The sequence below is a fragment of the Chiloscyllium plagiosum genome, chromosome 14, assembly GCF_004010195.1.
Source record: "Chiloscyllium plagiosum isolate BGI_BamShark_2017 chromosome 14, ASM401019v2, whole genome shotgun sequence".
NCBI classification, from domain to species: domain Eukaryota; kingdom Metazoa; phylum Chordata; class Chondrichthyes; order Orectolobiformes; family Hemiscylliidae; genus Chiloscyllium; species Chiloscyllium plagiosum.
In genome coordinates this window covers 37,470,341-37,492,876 of record NC_057723.1, presented here as the reverse complement: position 1 = coordinate 37,492,876, position 22,536 = coordinate 37,470,341, and the positions used below count along the sequence as shown (strand labels likewise).

General features: G+C 38.2%; 1 protein-coding gene across 2 annotated transcripts in view; it reads left to right on the top strand.

The window, feature by feature from the left end:
• LOC122556643 (glutamine--fructose-6-phosphate aminotransferase [isomerizing] 2-like) overlaps positions 1-15,758 on the top strand; it is a 121,918-nt gene extending 106,160 nt beyond the window's left edge. For both annotated transcript variants that reach the window (XM_043703608.1, XM_043703609.1), the window contains exons 15-19: positions 1,966-2,080; positions 7,193-7,320; positions 11,982-12,149; positions 12,929-13,090; positions 15,169-15,758. In XM_043703608.1, the coding sequence (XP_043559543.1) occupies positions 1,966-2,080; positions 7,193-7,320; positions 11,982-12,149; positions 12,929-13,090; positions 15,169-15,213 (618 nt within the window). In that variant the 3' untranslated portion in view covers positions 15,214-15,758. The remainder of the gene's footprint in view (positions 1-1,965; positions 2,081-7,192; positions 7,321-11,981; positions 12,150-12,928; positions 13,091-15,168) is intronic.
• The last annotated feature ends 6,778 nt before the right edge of the window (positions 15,759-22,536 follow it).

Sequence of the window (22,536 nt, the reverse complement as noted above, 5' to 3'; positions counted from 1 at the left end):
GGTAAATGCTGAGAGGATGCTTCCTCTCATGGGAGAGTCTATGACCAGAGGGGTTATCTTCAAATAAAGAGACACCAATTTAAGACTGAACTGGGGAGGTTCTGTTTTCTTTCAGAGACTTGAGTCTTTGGAACTCTTTGCTACAGAAAGCTATGGGGGTACAGTTCTTCTGCTATTGAAAGGTTGCGATAGACTCTTGATCATGAGGGGAATCAAGACCTTGCATTTTTGTAAAATTAATCTCCATCTGCCACTCCTCAGCCCAGTGGCCCAATGGATCTCTTTATAATCTTAGATAACCTTCTTCACTGTACTACCAATTTTGGTGTCATCCGCAAACTTACTAACCGTGCCCCCTACATTCTCATCCAAATCATTTACATAAATAACAAACAACAGTGGACTCAGCACCAAACCCTCCGGAACATCACTGGTCGCAGGCCTCCAGTCCAAAAACAACCTTCCACGACCATCCAGCGTCTCCTACCGTCAAGCCAATTTTGTATCCAATTGGGACGCTCTCACTGAAACTCATGTGATCTAACTTTACTAATTAGTCTACCTTGCGGAACTATACCAAAAGCTTTACTGAAGTCCATGTAGACAACTGCTCTGCCTTCATCAATCTTTTTGGTTACATCCTTAAAAAACTCAGTCAAGTTTGTGAGACACGATTTCCCAAAGCCATGCTGACTATGCCTGATCAGTCCTTGCCTCTCCAAATGAATGTACAGAAGAACCTTGATTATCCAAACGCCCTGGGTGGGGGGGGAGGTATTTTGTTCGGATAATCGAATGTTCAGATAATCGAATGCCAGATAACACAGTTTAGCCAAGCATTGGGACCTCGCGATCTTGTTCGGATAATCGAAGTTCCTCTGTAAATCCTATTTTTCAGAATCCCCCCCCAACAACATATCCACCACTGATGTCAGACTCACCAGTATTTCATTCCCAGCTTACTCCTTATAGCCTCTCTTAAATAAAGACATAACATTAGCCACCATCCAGTCGTCTGGAACTTCCATTACCATGTTATTTGCATTGCAATGTCAATGACTTTCAGTTTGCAAGTGGGATAATTTGCTGCCACCAAGTGAATCTAAATAAAAACAGGCTCCTAAACAAGATGCAGTTTGTTTTATGACAGCAATCAGGTATAAATTACAATAATAAAATGAACATTGTTATTAAGACAATGAAGATTCCAAAGGTAAAGGTCATCACTTTACAAGATCCTAAGCTGTTGCCCATATCATTTTTCAGATTTGGTTAAACTTAATGCAATCTCCAACATTAACCCTTTCAGAAGCTTTTGAAGAGCATAAGATATTGCAAGAGTGATGACATGGAGACGTGGTGCTTGGGTACTGAGGACCGCAGAGTAAAGCTGTGTGAAAAAACTCATTAGAGAAATCTTTTACAAAATGGACACAACTAAATTTAGGGTGAATTCAGCTCAGCATCTTTTTGTCTGAAATAAAATATTTCAAAGAAAGAAGGAAATCCAGAGATCAAAACATCTTCTTGGGGGTAGCCATTCTGCAATTCAAGAAGCTGACTGACCTTTCTTTTTCCATTTAAAAAGTTTCTATTAACAGTTTTCTCATTTTTTCAACCTGTAAAATCTTTGTAACATATTAAGAGCCACTGATGGAATAACTATTGAGTGAAAGGTTGAAAACCTCATAGATCCGCCATTGGTTGTTTTGTACGAAAGTCTGTATTTTACTAGTTATATGCATAGGATTCTAAAAATATGTGGCTCAATAAAGTGATACCTATATCTATTTAAGATGAGTAATCTGTAAAATTTTAGTAATTAGTAGAACACTTCCAGTAGGAAGTCTTTGTGATTTTTAAAACTTTTTTTAATAGTCTTAAGTAGTTATCTGAATGATACCTAAATGTAGTTACAGCATTCTGAAACTTCTGATCACCTGTTTTATCCTATCTTCTTCACAGGCCTACACTAGCCAATTTGTTTCTTTGATTATGTTTGGTCTCTTGATGTCTCAAGATCGAATATCTATGAAGCAAAGAAGAAAGGAGATCATCAATGGTCTTCAAACTCTGCCAAGTAATTTTCATTGTATATCAAATTAAGCTTTGAGAATTTAAGAAGGGAAATAAACATTAATTTCTTGATTAGGAATATTTAAAATGAAGTAAAATACTTTTATTGGTTCTAAATATCTATCTTTATGGACCATGTGAAAAGGTGGAAGATATTAAACAGTCCTGAAACTTTCTGGACTAGTCAAGATTTAGGTCAACAGTTGAATGTTGTCTCTAAGCCACCCGCTGACTCAGAAACTCAAGTCATTTTGAAAAAGTATCCAAGAAAAGTTTTTAAGGGGATAAGTTATGGAGTTTACTGCCATTAATGGCTGAAATGCCTGGTCTTAAGAAACAATGGGACCTCACACTGATGGCTCCTCAGCAACCTAGGATTTTATATACCCCCTTATCATCTCTGCAGAGTTGGGTTGTCTTTTGTGTTATGTTAGTGTTTTCGTTTTAGAACAACGAGGGGCTATGTTTTAATTCTGATTGTAGCTTAGTCATTAGACCATTCAGTCTGGTACACCATTTGATCATGGTTAATATGTTTCTCAACCCCATTCTCCTGCCTTCTCCCTGAAAGGCTTGATCCCTTTACTCATCAAACCTATCTATCTCTGTCTTAAATGCATTCAATGCCTTGGCCTCCACAGCCTTCTGTGACAATCAGTTCCACAGATTCACCACCGTGGGCGACACAGTGGCACAGTGGTTAGCACTGCTGCCTCACAGCGCCAGAGACCCGGGTTCAATTCCCGCCTCAGGCAACTGACTGTGTGGAGTTTGCACGTTCTCCCCGTGTCTGCGTGGGTTTCCTCCGGGTGCTCCGGTTTCCTCCCACAGTCCAAAGATGTGCAGGTCAGGTGAATTGGCCATGCTAGATTGCCCGTAGTGTTAGGTAAGGGGTAAATGTAAGGGTATGGGTAGGTTGCACCTCGGCGGAGCGGTGTGGACTTGTTGGGCCGAAGGGCCTGTTTCCACACTAACTAATCGAATCTAATCTCTAGCTCACAAGATTCCTCCTCGTCTCCATTCTAAAGGGTCTTCCTTTCATTTGAGGCTATGCTGTCAGGTCCTAATTTCTCCGACCAGTGGAAATTTCTTCTCCATGTCCACCTTATCCAAACTTCTCAGTATCCAGTAAGTTTTAATCAAGGTCACTACCATCCTTCTAATCTCCAATGAGTACAGACTCAGCATTCTCAACTGCTCCTCATGTGACAAGTCCTTCATCCCTGGGATCATTCTTGTAAACCTCCTCTGGATCCCCTTCAACTCTAGCACATCCTTCCTTAGATAGGGGGCCCAAAATTACCCACAAAATTCTAAATGCGGTCTGACCAGAGCCTATACAATCTCAGCAATACACCTCTGCTCTTGTATTCTAGCCTTCTTGAAATAAAAGCTATTGTTGCATTTGCTTTTCTAACTGCCAACTAACTGTCATGTTAACCTTAAGAGAATCCTGAACTAGGTCTCCTTAATCCCTTTGAGCTTTAGATTTCCAAAGTATTTCCCCATTTTGACCAAAGAGTATATCCTGACACCTTCCCATATTGTATTTTATCTTGCACGTATTTGCCCATTCTCCTGGCCTATCCCAGGACCTTCTGCAGCCTCCCAACTTCTTTGAATCAATATGTTCCTCTGCCTGTTTTTGGATCATCTGCAAATGGAGTGAACAATGCCCTCAGTTCCTTCATTCAGATCATTAATGTATAACATGAATAGTTTTGATCCCTACACAGACCCTTGCAGGACTTCATTTGACTAGTTTTGCCTGTAGTTTTTAAAAATGAGTTTTGTTTTATAGTAAATGGATTATTTTTAAGTTCATGAAAAATATTCTATGAAAGTCTCTTCTGTTCTGAAGAACAGTGACTATAAGAAGACATTTGGCCATTTTGGTGATTGAATCGCAACTAATGCTGTAACTCAGGGAGTAGTGGTGCTTGGTTACCAATGCATTCCTTCCTTCATGGTCAAAACACATTTGAAAATAAAAAAACTGTACTATTGAAAATTGTTCATCTTCCTAATCACTAAATTTAATTTCTTGAGAACCCATACTTATTTTAAAATGATAAATGTTAATACCCCAATTTAAAATCTATCATTCAAAATTTGTGAGAAGATTTGTAGCTCGGGTGCTCGATGTTGTGGTTCTGTTCGCCGAGCTGGGATTTTGATTTGCAGACGTTTCGTTCCCTGTCTAGGTGATATCCTCAGTGCTTGGGAGCCTCCTGTGAAGCGCTTCTGTGATGTTTCCTCAGGCATTTATAGAGGTTCGTCTCTGCCGCTTCTGGTTGTCAGTTTCAGCTGTTCGCTGCAGTGCCGGTGTATTGGGTCCAGGTTGATGTGTTTGTTGATAGAATCTGGATGAGTGCCATGCCTCTAGGAATTCCCTGGCTGTTCTCTGTTTGGCTTGTCCTATAATAGTAGTGTTGTCCCAGTCGAATTCATGTTGCTTCTCATCCGCGTGTATGGCTACTAAGGATATCTGGTCGTGTCATTTCGTGGCTAGTTGGTGTTCATGGATACGGATCGTTAGCTGTCTTCCTGTTTGTCCTATGTAGTATTTTGTGCAGTCCTTGCATGGGATTTTGTACACTACATTGGTTTTGCTCAGGCTAGGTATCGGATCCTTCGTCCTGGTGAGTGGTTGTCTGAGAGTGGCTGTTGGTTTGTGTGCTGTTATGAGTCCTAGTGGTCGCAGTAGTCTGGCTGTCAGTTCAGAAATGTTCTTGATGTATGGTTACGTGGCTAGTCCTTTGGGTTGTGGCTTTTCCTCATTCCGTTGTCTTTCCCTTAGGCATCTGTTGATGAAATTGCGGGGGTATATGTTTTTGGTGAATACATTGTAGAGGTATTCTTCTTCCTTCCAGCTCTCACCCCACCATTCCACTAACCGCAAAAGCATTACCTTCCTTCTCCAAGTATGAAACAACAGAAATAGAGCAATTATCAAGGCCTTTTAGCCCCACTAGCTTGCTCCACCACTCAACAAGATCATGGCTGATTTTAACATAATTTTCCTGCCTGCCCTCCCATAATTTTGAATTCCCTTGTCAATCAAAAATTTAACTCAGCCTGAATGTATTCAATGATCCAATCTCCACTGCTTTCTGGAGAAGTGAGTTCCAAAGATTGGCAAATCTCTGTAGAAATAATCTCTGTTCCTCATCTTTTTCTTAAGTGGGAGACCGATCATTTTGAAACTGTCTACCTTAGATCTTGATTCTCCCGTGAGAGGAAGCATATTCTCAGTATATATCCTGACATGCCCCCTCAGAAGGTTTGAAGTTTCAGGAAGATTACCTCCCATTTCTTTCAAAAAGCTTGACACCATGCAGATCAAAGCAACCCACTTGATTGGCATTCCATCCATCACCTTGAAACGTCCCTCCCTTCAATACTTACACACAGAGACAGCAGTGTGTATCATCCACAAAATGGACTGGAGAAACTCATCATGGCTTTTTCAGGTCAGCATGAGTGAGCACTATGACAGTAAGCATGCGGTCTGATTCAGTCCATGAGCTGGGGGCGTGTCCCTCAGTGCACAGTGTCCTTGCAGCAGCATTGCAATAATAGTTACTGTTACAGTTTGTAATACAGCATTAACATGTAGAAGTAATTTGTAAGTGAATCAGATATGTCATGGGAGTTCTAAAGGCAGGCACACGTCAGATGTCAATGTCTGTGGACGTGAGATGAGTGTGACCAGGTTCCCATGGTACGTGGCCAGTGACTGTGTGCCATGTCAGGAGATGTTGGGACATGATTTCCAATATGGAGCAAGTTTTTTTTGGTTTTTTTTGTTTGGCAAGATGGGATTTTTAATAGTAAAAAGGTGAATTGTGCTGTTAAGAAGGTGTTAACAAGTGATAATAATTGTCAGTTAGTATCTCACCACGACTTGGTGAGAATCTCACCACACTACTTATGAAAAGCATAAAATATGGATCAATATGCTCTTAGTGTCAAGATGGACCTCATATCATTTTCACCCAGTTCTGCCACCCATCTCACCATAGCCCATGCCATTCAGAACCCTATAAGATTCAACCAACTTTATCTCCTGATTTTCCATTGTCCACTCTGCTTCTTATATCCTCATAGAAATCTGACAAAGTTGTCAAATATGATTTCTCTTTTATAAAACCATGTTGACTTTGCTGTATTGTATAATTATTTTTTAAATGCCTTGCTGTTATTTCACTATCAGTGTCATTGGGAAAATGCTGGAATTAAAATGTTAATTAAAGGCTAAATACAGGAAATACTGTCTTCCTCCTTTCTTGACAATTGAGGTTTTCCATCCACTGGAACTTTACAGAATCCAGTGAAATTTGTAAGATACAACTGACAGATCTACTATCTCTGTGGCTATCTCTTTTCAGACCCCAGGATGCAGGCCGTCAGGTCCAGGAAACATGACAGCTTTTAGTTCCATTTGTTTATTGAGCATTTTTTCTTCCGTGACAGGCATTGTTTTAAATCCTTCCCTCCCTTTGTCTCAGGCCTTCTCAGATTTTGGGAACCTTTTTGTCTTTCACTGTGAAGAGAGGCAATTCCGGGAATGATTTTAATACTTTGGGCTATTACCACAACAGAAGAGACATGTAAAATTGCACTTGAAGGCAATTTTAAAAAACATTAACACAAATTTTGAAAGAATAATCGACAAAGGTTATTTTCTGTGTTTGAGAACTCAATAAAGAGGAATCCACAATTTAAAACTGCCACATGTGAGGAGAGCCATTTGGAGGAATTTCTTTTTACTGAAGATTGCTGAAGCATGGATGGCTTTGCCTCAGGGGGTGCAAATGTTTGAAACAACAAAGGTTACAGAGTTATCGAGGGAGAGCAGAACATTGGGACCAGTTTTAAATTAGTCTGGGAGCGATCTGACACTGACAGGGGCCAAAATGAGCTCTATTTCTGCATTACACTTAATATTTTTCATATTAAGTGTTTTCATGTTATCATGGCTGTTATAAATACTATTTAGAAGACAAATGCTTGTGAACAACTGCATATATATGTTGCCATTACAATTAACTAAGTAACTACCTTCATTTCTATGATTAATTCACCATTATTATTTTCGCATAACTTCTCTTAGACCTGATTAAAGAAGTGTTGGCGTTGGATAACAACATTCAGCTGCTTGCCCAAGAGTTGTTCCAACACAAATCACTCTTAGTCATGGGTCGTGGATATCATTATGCTACTTGCCTGGAAGGAGCTTTAGTAAGTAGACCCTTCACAAAAGCCATTCTTAATTTCCATTCATGATTGTTTACAATGTTCTCCAGGTTATTCAAATGTGTATGTTCTTTGTTACGCTCTTTCATTCTGTTCTTAAATTAACTGAGTTCTTTTTTCAGAAAAAGGTAATTCTCATAATGTTGACTGTTTAGGCCTTGAGTCCAATGTTGAATTATTTCAAGAGAATTACTTATTGCTTTTGAAGAATTTTAATTTTAATGCACTCCTGGGATGTGATCGTTACTGCTAAGGCCCTGTTTTATTGCCCATCCATTTTTGCCCTGGCGAAGATAATAGTCAGCTATTTTTGCAAGTAGAACTGTGTGGCTTTTAGGCAATTTCAGAGGAAGAGGCAACCACATTGCCACTGTTCTGGAGTCTTGTGTGGCTAATCTGAGTAAGGACAGTAGCTTTCCTTCATTGAAGGACATAATTGAACCAAATGCACCTTCTCAGCATTCTGATAGTTTTGTGGGTACTGTTACTCATTCTAGCATTTTATTCCAAGTTTTTTAAGGTTTTATTAAATTAAATAAATTCTCAATTGAATTAAATTCCTCACTTCTCTGATGGGATTTAAACTCTGATCTCCAGATTAATAATCTATACCTCTGGATCATTAATCCTGTAACACAAGCACCATGCTTCTATATCTAAGGGATTTGTAATGCAAATAGATTACAATGATGGCACAGCTGATGTGGTAGACTCTTGGTTAAAAAAAACAAATGCTGTAGATTTGAAACAAAAACGGAAAATGGGAGAAAACTCAGCTTGACTGTCAGCATATGTGAAAAAAGAACAGAAGTAAAGTTTCCAGTCCAATATGACTCCTCTTTGGAACTTAATATTATGATTAGATTCCCTACAGAATGAAACAGGCCCTTTGGCCCAACAAGTCCAACTGACCCTCCAAAGAGTAACCCGTACAGACTCATTCCCCTACATTTACTCCTGACTAATGTACCTAACACTAAGGGCAATTTAGTATGGCCAATTCACCTAACCTGCACATCTTTGGATTGTGGGAGGAAGCCCACACAGACACAGGGAGAATGTACAAACTCCACACAGGCAGTCGCCCAAGGTGGGAATCGAACCTGGATTCCTAGTGCTGTGAGGCAGCAGTGCTAACCACTGTGCCACCCACTTTTCTTTTAACAATTTTGTATCCAAGACTCTGTCCCCATTTTATTCCATATTTCTCTATGATTCTCTCTTTTAGATTAGATTAGAATAGATTATTTAGATTAAATTATTGGTTATTCAGATTGTAAATGATGGGCATATTCCACCATTACTTTAGATTCTCCTAAATGATGGCAGGTAAGAGTAAAGTAATATTTTAAAATTATTGGTTCCTGTATAATTTATTTCATTTGGTGCTCATTCACCATGTACCTGTAAACCATGATGGTTGTTCTTTTTCACTCTTCTGTTACTTCTTTTAAGTTGCCATTTATTTTCTGTGTGGCTTCCAAGACAGCTTTATTTCATCAGGCAGCTTAAGATAGTTCTGTTTGACCTTTTTGACTATTTAACACTATATCATTCAGACACTAAGGACTCCACTTTGCTCATTTCTCCTCGTTTCTCCCCTACATCCAGTTCTGCAAAATGATTTTTTAAAAGTCTGATTGGATTTCCACTGTAGAAAATGCTTCCTAAAGTCTTTAACAGTGATATATGTTTCCCCTAGTCATTTTCACATCGCAACATAGAATGATTCAGTGATAATTGGAACCCTCTTTTTGTCTAATTGCTAAATTCTAAAATGCTAGTTTTGCTTCATTGAATCAGGATCACAGTGATTCCCTCGTGAAATTGTTTTTACTTTTTTTTTGATTATTGTTGACCCACCCATTGAGTAATAGCATGCTTTATTTACCGTAATATTTAGCAATCTAATATAAAGATGCCTTTCTTGCTATAAACTTGCTAACTGTAACAACTGCTAGCGAATGGCAAGTTGTTACTTGTCCCTATTACAGATCTTTTTATTGTCTCTGTTCCAATCTCTCAATGTTAGAAAATGCTATTCCTCTACCAGGAAAGAAAGGTTGATATTTGCACTAATCTTTATGAATGAAAATAGTTCCTGATTTATCTTTAATTTTTAGAGGATTTTGATTTCAATGTTCCTACCACGGTGTAGTTTACAATCAGTCTACTCAGTACTTTCTTAGTTTTATCTCTTGGGCATTTTATCCTCATAATCCTGCAGGATGGGTGGCTTGTTGGGGTTTGTTTTTATTCAGTCTCCCTCTATGGATACAAATAATGCCATTCTTTTATCCCTGATATTATAAAAATAAACTTTTAGCTTCCCTTTGCCAATTGTATTCTTATGTGTATTACATATTTTCCATAAACATACATATATAAGAGTTTCCCTGCAATCCTATTTGTCAGTAGATTATGGCTAATGTGTACCTCAGCTGCATTAATATATCATTGCTCTGTGCCACTTAAAGCCTTGAACTGTAAGGAAATTGATCTTGTCCTTGAAGATTTGTATTACTATAATATCCAAGGTCTTGTGGAAGAGAGAGGTCCACATTTGCTAAGCCTTATGAGAGAAAATGTTTCCTGATTTACCTTTAATTTTTAGAGGATGTTTCTTTGACTTCAATTTTCCCAACAGTGGCTGATTTATCTGTTTTATTCCCCTTTATTCATTCATGGAATGAGAACATTGCTGGCCAGGCAGCATTTATTGCCCCTCCCATGGGCAATTGAGAGTCAATCACTTTGCTGTGGGTCTGGCGTCACATGTAGGCCAGACCAGGTAAGGACGGTTGTTTCCTTCCCTAAAGGACATTAGTGAACCAGATACATTTATCCTACAATTGACAATGGATTAATGGTCATTATTAGATTCTTAATTCCAGATTTTGATGGGATTCAAACCAGAACAACCCACTGGATTGTTAACAGTCCAGTGATAATACCACTAGGCCATCGCCTCTCCCCTACCCAATCACATTCTTTAGTTATTGTAAATACATTGAGGCCTGAGGCCAAAGGTTTAATGTTTGAGTTAGGAATCAGGTGTCAGGAGATTTATTGACGTTGTAATCAGACTTCCTATATAGGACAGCTGTTCATAGAATTATCACAGCAAAAGTGACCAGCAGACCTGAGGTCAGCAGGTTGAAAGCAAGGAGACCTCCACCACCACCCCCACCTCACTTAATTCACCCATATCCAGTATTATAGTGTCTGCTTTATTAAATCTGAAAGCATTTGAAAGGCTCATGAACCTGTAAAAATAAACAGCATTTCTTGGATAGAGTTTTAAAAAAACCCAATTATCAGTAGGTCATAATGTTGGCAAACATAAACAAGCTCACTTTCCCTTCCTCAGCTGAATATGACTATCCCTCCTGAGCAGAATCCATTAGCATCTTTGAAGATGTCATTTAAACAGGCAAACAGGTGGCTCGGCTGAATTTCCAAACAAAATTAATACAATGAGAGTTTTTACATAATCAGATTTCAATTACAAACTGGGCCAACTTTTTAAACATGTACAATGCAGGTTTGTTCCTCAATGATTTACTCTAATGCATCTGAAAATGTTCCCACTTACACAATGCTATTTTTCCCTTAGCAGTTTGTCAGTTGTTGGCAACCCCAATTTTAAAAGGACATCAATTTTCAACTAAAGCACCATCATCACTCACCTGTAGTAAAAATAGCATGACCTACGCTGCAACATTTCATAATAATGTGAAGTAGACAACTTTTATGTTCACCTTCCTTACAGTTCCTGGTTCCAAACCGTGGTCCACTTCTTTACGACTCTCAGTTGGTGTAGTGTGCATTACCCACAAAACCTGCTGTCTTACATTTAAATTGCAGAACTTCAGAAGTGTCTACTTCCACAATTGTCATGGTAATATTGCTCCTAACTTAGCCTCTTGTAAAAATTGTCAGTGCTAAAATAGATCTAGTACCTGCTTGCCATTTCTACAGCACACCCATCATATCTGGCCACCAACTTTAATTGCTAAAGTCCTGGTATCATCCTGGAAATTTTGTATTGTAACTCCTTCAAGGAATTAAGTACTTCTTGAGGTTAAGAGGCCCAAAAATCTCTCACAGCATTCTATATGGGATCTAAGACTCTGCAACTTTGGCATGCCAAATTCCTTCAGAAACAGGGAAGCATTCCATTATCTTTTTTGATTTCTTTTGTACCTATTTGCATGCATTAAACTGATTTGTGGAAACATACATAAATCCTTTTGCTGTTCCATTGCTCCAAGTGTCTCACCATTAAGAAAATATTCTGATTTGTCTTTCCTGAATGTGAAAAGAATAACTTTGTATTTCCCCATCTTGAACTCAACCTGACATGGCTTCATTCATTCGCTTGATCTGTTTATGTTACATAATGTATTGATCACGTCTACATCACTACGCCACTAAAGTTCATACCATCTGCAAACTTAGATATTTGCTTAGCTTTAAAATATATGGTGACATTTGCTACTAAAATACTTGTATAACAGCAACTGACCTTATGAATAAGTTATTTCCCATCCTGACATTTTCTAGTTTTTAAAGTTAGGCACAACAGTTGGAACACTGCCGACAGTTGTAAGTTTAAATAGTGATGAATTTTGCTTTTTTGACAGAAAATCAAAGAAATAACATACATGCATTCTGAGGGGATTCTGGCTGGAGAGTTAAAGCATGGTCCTTTGGCCTTAATTGATGAAAGGATGCCTATTATAATGATTGCCATGAGGGATCCATGTTATATCAAGTGTCAGAATGCTGTTCAACAAGTTGTTGCACGTCAGGTACAGCAATAATTGCTATGTTTTGCAATATCCTGTCTTAGTATTACATTTGAGGTCACAGAACTAATTTTAATTCTTTATGTGTCATTCTGTTCAATTGACAGAATATAATATTACATGAAACTATAAGAAAATGTTACTTTTTGATCATTGATTAAATCTAGCGTTTTTTTTTGTTGTGAAAATTTGAGCCCATAATTAACTTTGAATACATGGTAAATGGCTACTTTTGGAGTTATTGAGATATCTGCATGTAACATTTCGAGAAAGGCCACAAAAAGTGCTTTTGTATTTCTGTAAAATGAGAGCTGGGTTAAGTATTAAGAGAATGCCATATGTGATTTGTTCCATCATGCACCTAAAGTTAGGTGTGGCAACAAGAGAAATGAGTGTATTATGCCTTATAGTAAATAGTGTTTTTCAAAATATTTTGATGAAGGTGACCTTTCACGAAACTATTAACTCAAAAACAGCAATTAGATTTTGGATGCTATAGATTCGGCCTGTGCATTAAAATTTTCCACAACTAAGAAATGAAAATGAATTGTACTGCTCAAAACTGCTGCCTGAAACAAAAGTACAAGAAAATTTTTTGTTGGAAAGTGGAGGAATGAACAGAGAAATGCATTGTTAATGCACATGTTCAGGAGTTTTTTTATAAATTTAAAAGATTCTTTTTCCAAATCATCACTGCCTTGGACCTTCATCCACGATATTTAATTTGTAATTTCACCTGTGTCACAAACTAATTTGTTTAATTATTCTAATTTCTTTTTCAGGGTCGCCCAATAATACTCTGTGCAAAGAATGATGAGGAAATGAGGAAATTTGCATACCAAACAATAGAAATCCCACAATCAGTTGACTGTTTGCAGGGTATCTTGAGTGTCATTCCTCTTCAACTCCTTTCTTTCCATTTGGCTGTTCTTCGAGGATATGATGTAAGTTGTATATCTTAAGATATGCTGACTATATAACACAACTAATCAGTGAAGTCAAATATCCATAAATTCTTAATGTAAAAACATGTTCTGATACAAACTTGCAACTTAAATAACCTGAAGTAATAATAAGTCTGTGGATTGTTGTTTAAAATTTGACAAAGGTGTGTTTGCAACTCTACATGGTTACTGGAACAGAAGAGCATTAGTTATGAATTTGGCTGAATTCTTCAACCTTACTCAAATAAAGGATAAAGATAGCCTTGTAGCCATTGTACATTTGTTTAGGGATAATGTAAAGTGTGTGTATATCATGCTACATCTTGAATTAACCTATTGAGCAGCTGTCTCAGACACTGAGACACTAAAGGTTCATGTGAAATGCTGTGAGATCATAGCAAAAGCAAATTCTCTTTATACATTGAGTGTGATCAAATATAATACAAGAAGCAGCATCTTCTCAGCAATAACCTGTTCCTGATCTCATGATGAAATTGGTTCAAGTCTGGACAAAAGAGCTGGATTCCACAGGTAAGGTGAGATTCTTGACATCACAGCCACATTTGACTGGTGTGGTATCAAGGAGCCTTTGCAAAACTGGAGTCAATGGGGATCAGGGGTAAAAAAAAAATCACTTGTTAGATTCATACCTGGTTCAAAGGAAGATGGTTGTGGTTGTTGGAGTCAGTTGACTCAGCTCCAGAATATTTCTACAGGAGCTCGTCAGAGTAGTGTCCTAGGCTGAACCATCTTCATTAATAGCCTTCTTTCCGTCCTATGATCAGAAGTGGGCATGTTTACTGATGACTGCACAGTGTTGGGCACCATTTGCAACTCCTCAGATACTGAAGCAGACCATGTCAAAATGCAGCAAGACCTGAGCAGTATCCAGGCTTGAACTGTTAAGTGGCAAGTAATATTTGTGCCACCCAATTGCCAGGCAATGCCCACCTCCAGTTAGAGAGAATCGAACCACTACCCCTTCACCTTCAATGACATCACCATCACTCAATTCCCCCACTATCAAATCCTGGAGCTAGCATTGACTAGATGACTAGACTAATTGAACTAGCTACGTGAATACAGTGCTTACAAGAGCAGGTCAGAGGCTATGAATCCTTCAAGTGAGTAACTCACCTCCTCATACCCCAAAGCCTAACCACCATTTACAAGGCACAAGTCAGAAGTGTGATGGACTACTGCCTGCTTGCTAGGATGAATGCTCCACCAACAATCAAGAAGCTTAACACTATCCAGGACAATGCAGCCTGCTTGAGTAACACCACATCCACAAACATCCACTCTCTTCATCACTCATGCTCAGTAGCAGCATGTGTACCATATATAAGATGCACTACAGAAATTCATCAAAGCTCCTTAGACAGTACCTTTCAAACCCACAGCCACTTCCCTATTAAAGGACAAGGGCAGCAGATACATGGGAATACCACTAACTTGCAAAATTCACTCCAAGCCACCCACCATCCAGATTTGGGCTGTTTCTTCATGTTACTGGGTCAAAATCCTGGAACTCCCTCCCTAATGGCATTGTCAGTCTAAGTACAGCTACTGGAATGTAATGGTTCAGAAGGCAACTCACCAACACTTTCTTGAGGGAAATGGGCAGCGATACCTACGTCGCATTAGTGAATTTTTTTTTAAATTAGAAAATAAAAAACATGATGTCCTTATTAAATCTGTTATTTTCTCTCTCTTTCTATCTGTCTTTTCCTCTTAATTTTGCAATTTTACCACAAACCATTCAGATCATCTATCATATGTTTACAGTAATATTGCTGAAATTTTGTTAGCTGAAGCCCTGTCAGTTATCCTAGATTGGTATTATGTGCACAAATGAGCAGAAAATTATTTGTTTAAACTACCTGTAATCTTCTGCTGTTTCTCTAATAGTAGCCACCTTAGGTCTTAGTTCAATGGCTTAGAGAAGCTGAATGGTCTAGATCAGAAAGATTCCTGGCTTTAAGCATCAATCTGATTGCTATCAGTCATTCTGTTCATGCAGAAAGTTATGTTTTTACTGTAAGTGCCTATTAATAAAATTGAATTTTGTACTTTAGGTTGACTGTCCTCGAAACCTGGCCAAATCTGTCACCGTAGAATGAAGACCAAATTATTGCAAGCATTTGAAAATTGATGTTCTGTCCAAACTTTTGTGTTCCCCTCTAGTTTTTGTTTTCTTCTGATGAAATGTGAAAGCTATATATAACTAAATGAAGTTATCTAGCTAAGACATGTGTAGTGATGCAGATTGTGTACAGATGGCAGACTTGAGTTCAAATCAATATAATGTTCTATGTAGAATTAGTACATTTTTATGTATCTTATCCTTAATATTCTGTCAGTGGAGAAACTAAATATTTTTGTAGCTGGTTTGAGTTAAAACTTGGAAAAGGACTGATGTTTACATGAGCTGCATAGAATGAATCCATACAACAATGCAATATTCATAACTACAGAAAAAGCTGTAGAAGTTCTTATGGTCGTTTTTATGTATTTTTCTGGATTTTAGATTATCTATAAGTTAAATAATAACTTTAATCTTCTTGTTTGTTAAGGGTATCTACGGTGATCTTGCTGACTTTAATTGTAATATATTTCCATATATTTTGTGTTGAGATTTATTCCAAGTTTGTAAATGAAATTAAGTGACAAGAATAAAATTGCTTTATAGCTCATTTTGCAATTGTGTTTACTGAGATCATACATTACTAATTAAGTATGCAAAACAAATCAGTTATTAATATAAACCTAGTATTAATAAAAAGCTATGTACCGCATACATGAATTATTGGTGTTGTGTTTGGTAATGAGATCTCTTCGTGTCAGAGTAAATAATTACTGGTTGTGTCATTTTACCATTAAAATGTATACTACTTGCACCTAACAATAAGTAAATTAACTATTGCTTCAGAAAATTACATAAGAATTAATACATATCTCAGGCCATTTGGCCCATCCAGTCTATTTTATATTCTCCATAGGAACAGCAGTGCTAATCCTGTATGTTTGCACTGTTCCCTTTCATCATTCTTCACACAAATCTATTCTTAAAAGTTGATTGACATAGTTTGTGTGAGAATGTATTGCTTAACCTCAACACTGTAAGAAAGTTCATCTTGCTCACTGTCCTAAGTCTCTTGTGTTTCATCTCATATCTACGTCACCTTGTTCCATATTTGAGGATCACTTGCTTCCATCTGCTCTGTCCTACCTCTTAATAATTTAAATATTTATATCAAATCATTCCATAATCTCCCCTTTTAGTGGAAATTATCTCAGTGTTTCCATGCTCTGCTTCATAAGTCCATTTCCTCATATCTCCAGAAACCTAAACAAAACTGAGTTGTTCCTTCTCTATTTCCTTAATGTTATTCCATAGCTTGGAATCTAAAAACATGCAGAGTACTCTGACTCTCATCCTAAACGATGTTTTAAATAGAGTTACTATCACATCTTGACGTCTTTATTTGTTCTAGCTCTTGTGTAAAAAAACAGCTTTCCATTAGTTTTTTTACTTTATTTCCCTGAAGTACTGCTTTTAACCTTTTACCACTCTGAAATTCCAAATCTTGGATAGAATTTATTTGCTAATCTGCATGGGAAAATGCAAGTGACCTCACAATACTGTTTATTTTGAATGTTTGCAAGGTTTTACCATATGACTATCTTACCTGATTTAGCACCATTTATGCATTTTTATCAGCTGCAGTCTCATTTAAGAACTTCATTCCAATTTATTACTGAATCAAAAGGAAGCTATCTTGCTTGTCAGACTTCTGTTGACTTTAAAGGAAAACATTTCCTTGCTCTCAGTGCCCACAACTTTTTCTAAGATTTCTTTAAACAACTAATGTTATTAATAGACTGTAACAAGCATATTGGAACATTGAAAAGGCTATGGATTCACTAGAAACAAACCATATCTTAGCAGCTGAGTAATGCTAATCGGTTAGGAAAACTACAAGAGGTTACAGGAGAGAAATTATCTTGCAACATTCAATTCGCAGATGTTGCACTGCTCTCTGTATTTGTTCTGTCAGTTGCAGAGTTCACATGCTGCTTCCCTATCATGCAAAAGACTGTGGATGGACAGTATCCAGATGTCACACAGCTGGAATTGGCTAATGTGATAAGAAAATCTTGTGTTCGTACAGTGCTCTGCCCCATCACCAGATGGTTTACAGCATATGAAAGTACTTTTTGTAGTTAAGTCTTATTCATTAGAAGAAGTACAATGACTAGTTTGCACACAGCAATCTCCTACAAACAGTGATTTGACAATGACCTGATATTTTCATATTTGTGATATTAATTCAGAGATAAATATTAACCAGGGAATAACTCCACTGCTCTTTTTGAAAAAGTACATTGCGATCTTTACAACTACCTAGCAGGAAAATTAGCTTAACAGCTCATCTACAAGTGCTCTGCAGTTCTCCTTCTGTCTTCTGGCATGTCAGCTTTGGTTTGTGTTCTCGACTTCTTGCATGTATCTTAAATAAATCAGAAATGGAGCTAACAATTATTAGCTGATGCTCATGAAGCCAGAATTCCTAACTTGAGGAACAAATATGCAGGCAACCCATCTCCATATCATGATCTAAACAAGATGCATGAAGGTGCAAGATTGTGTTTGCGTTAATGATATTTTAGATTCAGCTTCTAAATTGGGCTAAGGTGATTTTATTTTTTGAATTTTTCAATTGCGAAATGTATGGAAATACTCTGGGTTGTTATTGGACAAGTTGCAGTGAGTTCTTCTATTTTCTAGGATCTTTTGCCTCCTCCTTGGGGGGAGAACAGAGGAGATGGTGACCTGTGCACACAAAGGCTGCAGCGTGCATGGAGGCCACAATGGCACTGACTCTGGGTCTGCAGGATGACAAGGAGGGAAGAAGAAACTGCACAGAATTAAATTTCTGAATCCAAAAGTATGGGTGCTAGAAAAGCACAGCGCCATTTGACTCTGCTCCCCAGCATCTGCAGTCCTCACTTTTTCCTAGAATGAAATTTCTGCCCAGGGTTCTCTGATACGGTGATATTCTATAAGTTCCTTGGGAATTATAAGAGGTTGGCTTTTGGCAGACAAAACTTTCATCTTACAGCATTCCTTTTGGTGCAATATTTTTGTGCAAACTCCTGTATAACCTAGCCTTAGAAAGAGCAGGCTAGCTGTCTCCCATAATTAGCAAATTGTTTTACCAGCACACCCCACACCCATTAGACCATAAACAGAATAGAAGCAGGCCATTCTGCCCATTAAGTCTACTTCAACATTCAGTGACATCATGCCTGATCTGATGATCCTCAACTTCACTTTCTATCTTTTTCCTGACAAATGTGTTAGAATTTTTTGAGGAGGTCAAAAGCAAATTAGACATAGGAGAGCCAGTGGACGTAATCTATTTGGATTTCCAAAGGCCTTTGACAAGGTACCGCACAAGAGGCTGCTAAATAAGAGCCCATGGTATTAGGGGTAAAATACTGGCCTGCATGGAGGATTGGGTGACTGGCAGAAGGCAGAGAGTAGGGTTAAAGGGGTCTTTTCAAGATGGCAGCTGGTGACTAGTGGAGTTCCACAGGGGTCAGTATTGGGACCCAGCTATTCACATTATACATTAATAATCTTGATGAAAGAACTGAGGACATCATTGCTAAGTTTGCAGGTGACACAAAGACAGGTGGAGATAAGGGTAGTGGCGAGGAAGCAGGGATGCTGCAGAAGGATTTAGACAGACTAGGAGAGTGGGCAACAAAGGGACAGATGAAATACAATATCAGAAAGTGTGAGGTTATGCACTTTGGCACAACGAATAGAGCCATCTACTATTTTCTAAAGGGGAAAGGCTTTTTGGAAATCAAAAACACAAAGGGACTTAGGAGTGCTAGTACATGCAGGTTCAGTTGGAAATTTGGAAGGTAAATGCAATGTGAGCATGCATTTCAAGAGGGCTAGAATACAATATTATACAGGCATTTACTGCTGAGGCTGCATAAAGCTCTGGTCAGATCAAATTTGGAATATTGTGAGCAGTTCTGGGCCCCTATCTAACGAAGGACATGTTGACCTTGGAGGGGATCCAGAGGAGATTTACAAGAATGGTCCTGGTGATGAAGGGCTTGTCATATGAGGAGTGGTTGAGGACACTGGGTCTGTAGTCAATGAAGTTTAGAAAGATGACCAAAGGGTCTGTTTCCATGCTGACATCTCTGTGACTATATGAGGGAGGATCTCACTGAAACTTAAGTAGAGTAGATGTGGAGAGGATGTTTCATTAGTTGGAGAGACTAGGACCCAAGGACGACAGCCTCAGAGTGACAGCACAACCCTTTAGAAGTGAGATAGAATCATAGAAATGTAGAGCATGGAAATGGACCCTTTGGTTCAACTCATTCTTGTCAACCAGATATCTGAAATTAATCTAGTCCATTTTCCAACATTCAGCCCATACCCCTCTAAACCTTTACTATTTATGAACCCATCCAGATGCCTTTTAAATGTTGTAATTGTTCCAGCCTCCACCATGCCCTCTGGCAGCTCATTCCATATATGTACCACCCTTTAGTGAAAAAGTTGCCTTTAGGCCCATTTTAAATCTTGCCCCTCTCACCTTAAACCTATGCTCTGTAGTTCTGGACTCCCCTATCCTGGGTAAAAGATCTTGGAGATTCACCCTGTCCATGCCTCTCATTTCATGGAAGCAGAAAACCAGCAGTAAATTTAACATTTTTATTTCAACTCCTGACTAATAAGTTCACACCAGGCATCAGAAATAAGATTCTGCTGAATTTTTTTATATATAGTTTTCCTCTTCATTGATTTTGGGAAAGAAGAAGTGGCCCTTCATTGGTTATAAATACAAATGTGCAACAAAGTCTATTTAGCAAAATTTTCTGAATTCTTGACGTCTTTCCTTTTTAAGCAAAGGTTTTTTTTCTAATGTCAGAGTTTGATTAGTGTTAGTTGAAAATGAGCACTGTACATATCAAGAATTGTGAAGAATACTGAGTTAAAAATCACACAACACCAGGTTATTGTCCAACAGGTTTATTTGGAAGCACTAGCTTTCGGAGTGCTGCTCCTTCATCAGATGGAAGGAGCAGCATTCCGAAAGCTAGTGCTTCCAAATAAACCTGTTGGGCTATAACCTGATGTTGTGTGATTTTTAACTTTGTATATCCCAGTCCAACACCAGCACTTCAAATGAAGAATACTGAGGCAGCTATTCAGAATTAGGTCAGCTAGAAAGCTGAAGGTCAACATAATTGGACCCTAATTCCCAATTAGTCTCAGCTTGATTTAGTGAGTTACATTTTAATCTCTTATGTAAAAAGGTTGTGTTGTGTGATAAGTTCCACTACAAATTGGGATAATTATCTAGTCAGACAATTCAATGTATTGAAGAAATTATGTCTTTGGAATTGGATATTAAATTGAGGCCCTGTCTGTCAGTTCAAGCAGACATAAGAGATCTCATGAAAGGCTGTTGTGGCACAGTGGTGGTATCCCTACCTCTGAGCCAAGAGGCTGAGGTTCAAGTCAATCTTGCTCCCATGGGTGTAAAATAACATCTTTGGTTGGTTACCTGTTCAGATCTCCTAACATTATTCAGAGACGCCTGTTATTATGAAGGTATCCTGGTATTTTTGTCATTGTTCAGTTGTCACTGTCACAGAATCATAGGGCAAAATTCTATCATTCTTTCCAGGTGGAACTGCGTGGGAGTCCCATAAGATTCCCCCGGTAGCAATCCAGATCACCCCAGACCTGTTTTACACTTTTCCAGGGCGGAAAAGTTCTACAGAAGTTTTCAAACACACCTGAAAATTAAATGGAAAATTATTAACTAGTTAACAGGTGCTTCCCACTTGGCCTGAACCAGGAGAGGTTGAAGGATGGCCTAGCAGATTATCGTGTGTCAGTCTCAGGTAAGAAATGGTGGAAGACACTTCCATCACTGGGCCCTTTTGAGATTGGACCTCCAGTCCCCCACCCCATCAAATATCTGTCCGCAGTAGTCCCTCCTTTCTATCTGGCCTTACCATCTTGAATCTCCCCAACCACCCTCCCCACCCTTTTCCCACATTCCAGTACTCCCCCCTTGATAGGTCAAAATACTTTTGTAATTATTTCCATCTCAGGTTCCAGAATTTAGAATTTTGGAGCTGCTTGTACACTCAATGTGATCATCATTCCAGTGCCACTGCTGGGATCACAGAGCTGCTTTATCATTGTGGTGGTATATTGTCATGAGTTGGTAGGGGATTTTGATCTTCAAGTAAGCACAAGAAACAATTCCAACCATTGTATCTGTGCTGTCTTTTTGGAAAAAAAGTTACCTAGTCATTTCCACTACTCTGCTGTTTCCCAGCAGATCTGCAGTTGCAATTCAAATGCATTTCACGAAATTTCTGTTGAAAGATACAATTAAAGCAGCTTTATGACAACAACATGCCGCACTAAAACAAACTTGCCATCTGTGTTATTTTAGCCAATTATCTTAACTCTATGTACTCTGGTTACTAATGGTCCTGTCAACTAATTTCCATTATTCACTTTATTAAAATTCTTCATAATTTTTCAGACCTCTCTTTAATCTCCCCCTTTAATCTTCTCGATTCCAGAATAATCCCAATTTCTCTCTTGACATATCGAAAATCTCTAATCTCTGGTGTCATTGTAGAAACTTTCCTCTGCACTCTGTTTATGCTTTGAGAAGTTTTCCAGAAACGCAACAGTAACTGAGAGTTAGCTAGTGATTGATGAAGTTTTAATATAAACTTCTGTATTTTTACTCCCTGATTCTGTTATAAAGCCAAGAAGCCAGTTTGCTTTTTTAATATCCTTATCAACCTGATTTGTCTATGTATCTCTCAGTACGTTTTTAACAAATGTACTCTTGCTTCTCCTCATTACTCTTTCTGAAATCCATTATTGCAAGCTTTCATCTGTCATGTGTCTTCCAATTTCATCAGTCTGTCTGTCTTCCTCAAACAGCACGAAAAGCAGTCTTTGCATGTATTTAAGGCAGAAGTAGATAGATGTTTGATTACCAATGGAATGAAAGGTCATGGGGTCAGGCAGGGATGTGAAGTAATCAGTACAACAAAGCACAGAGTGGCCAACTCCTGCTCTTAACTTGTATGTTCTACTGAATCTCCTGTGACTCGTTCCTGTTTACTTTAGATCCAGGTTTTATTTAATCTGCAAACTTTGAAATTATGCTCATGAATAATTTTTATCAAAAATATCCACAATCCTAAACAGTTGCTTTGTAATATCACTATGTACTTCTTTGCAAACTGAAAAGTAACATTTAACACTATTTTCTACTTGCTGCCTTTTAAGCCTCTATTCTATCCGCATTGTCACCATTCCTTTAATTCAATGTACTTCAGTTCTTTTTTAAATGGGTAAAATATGT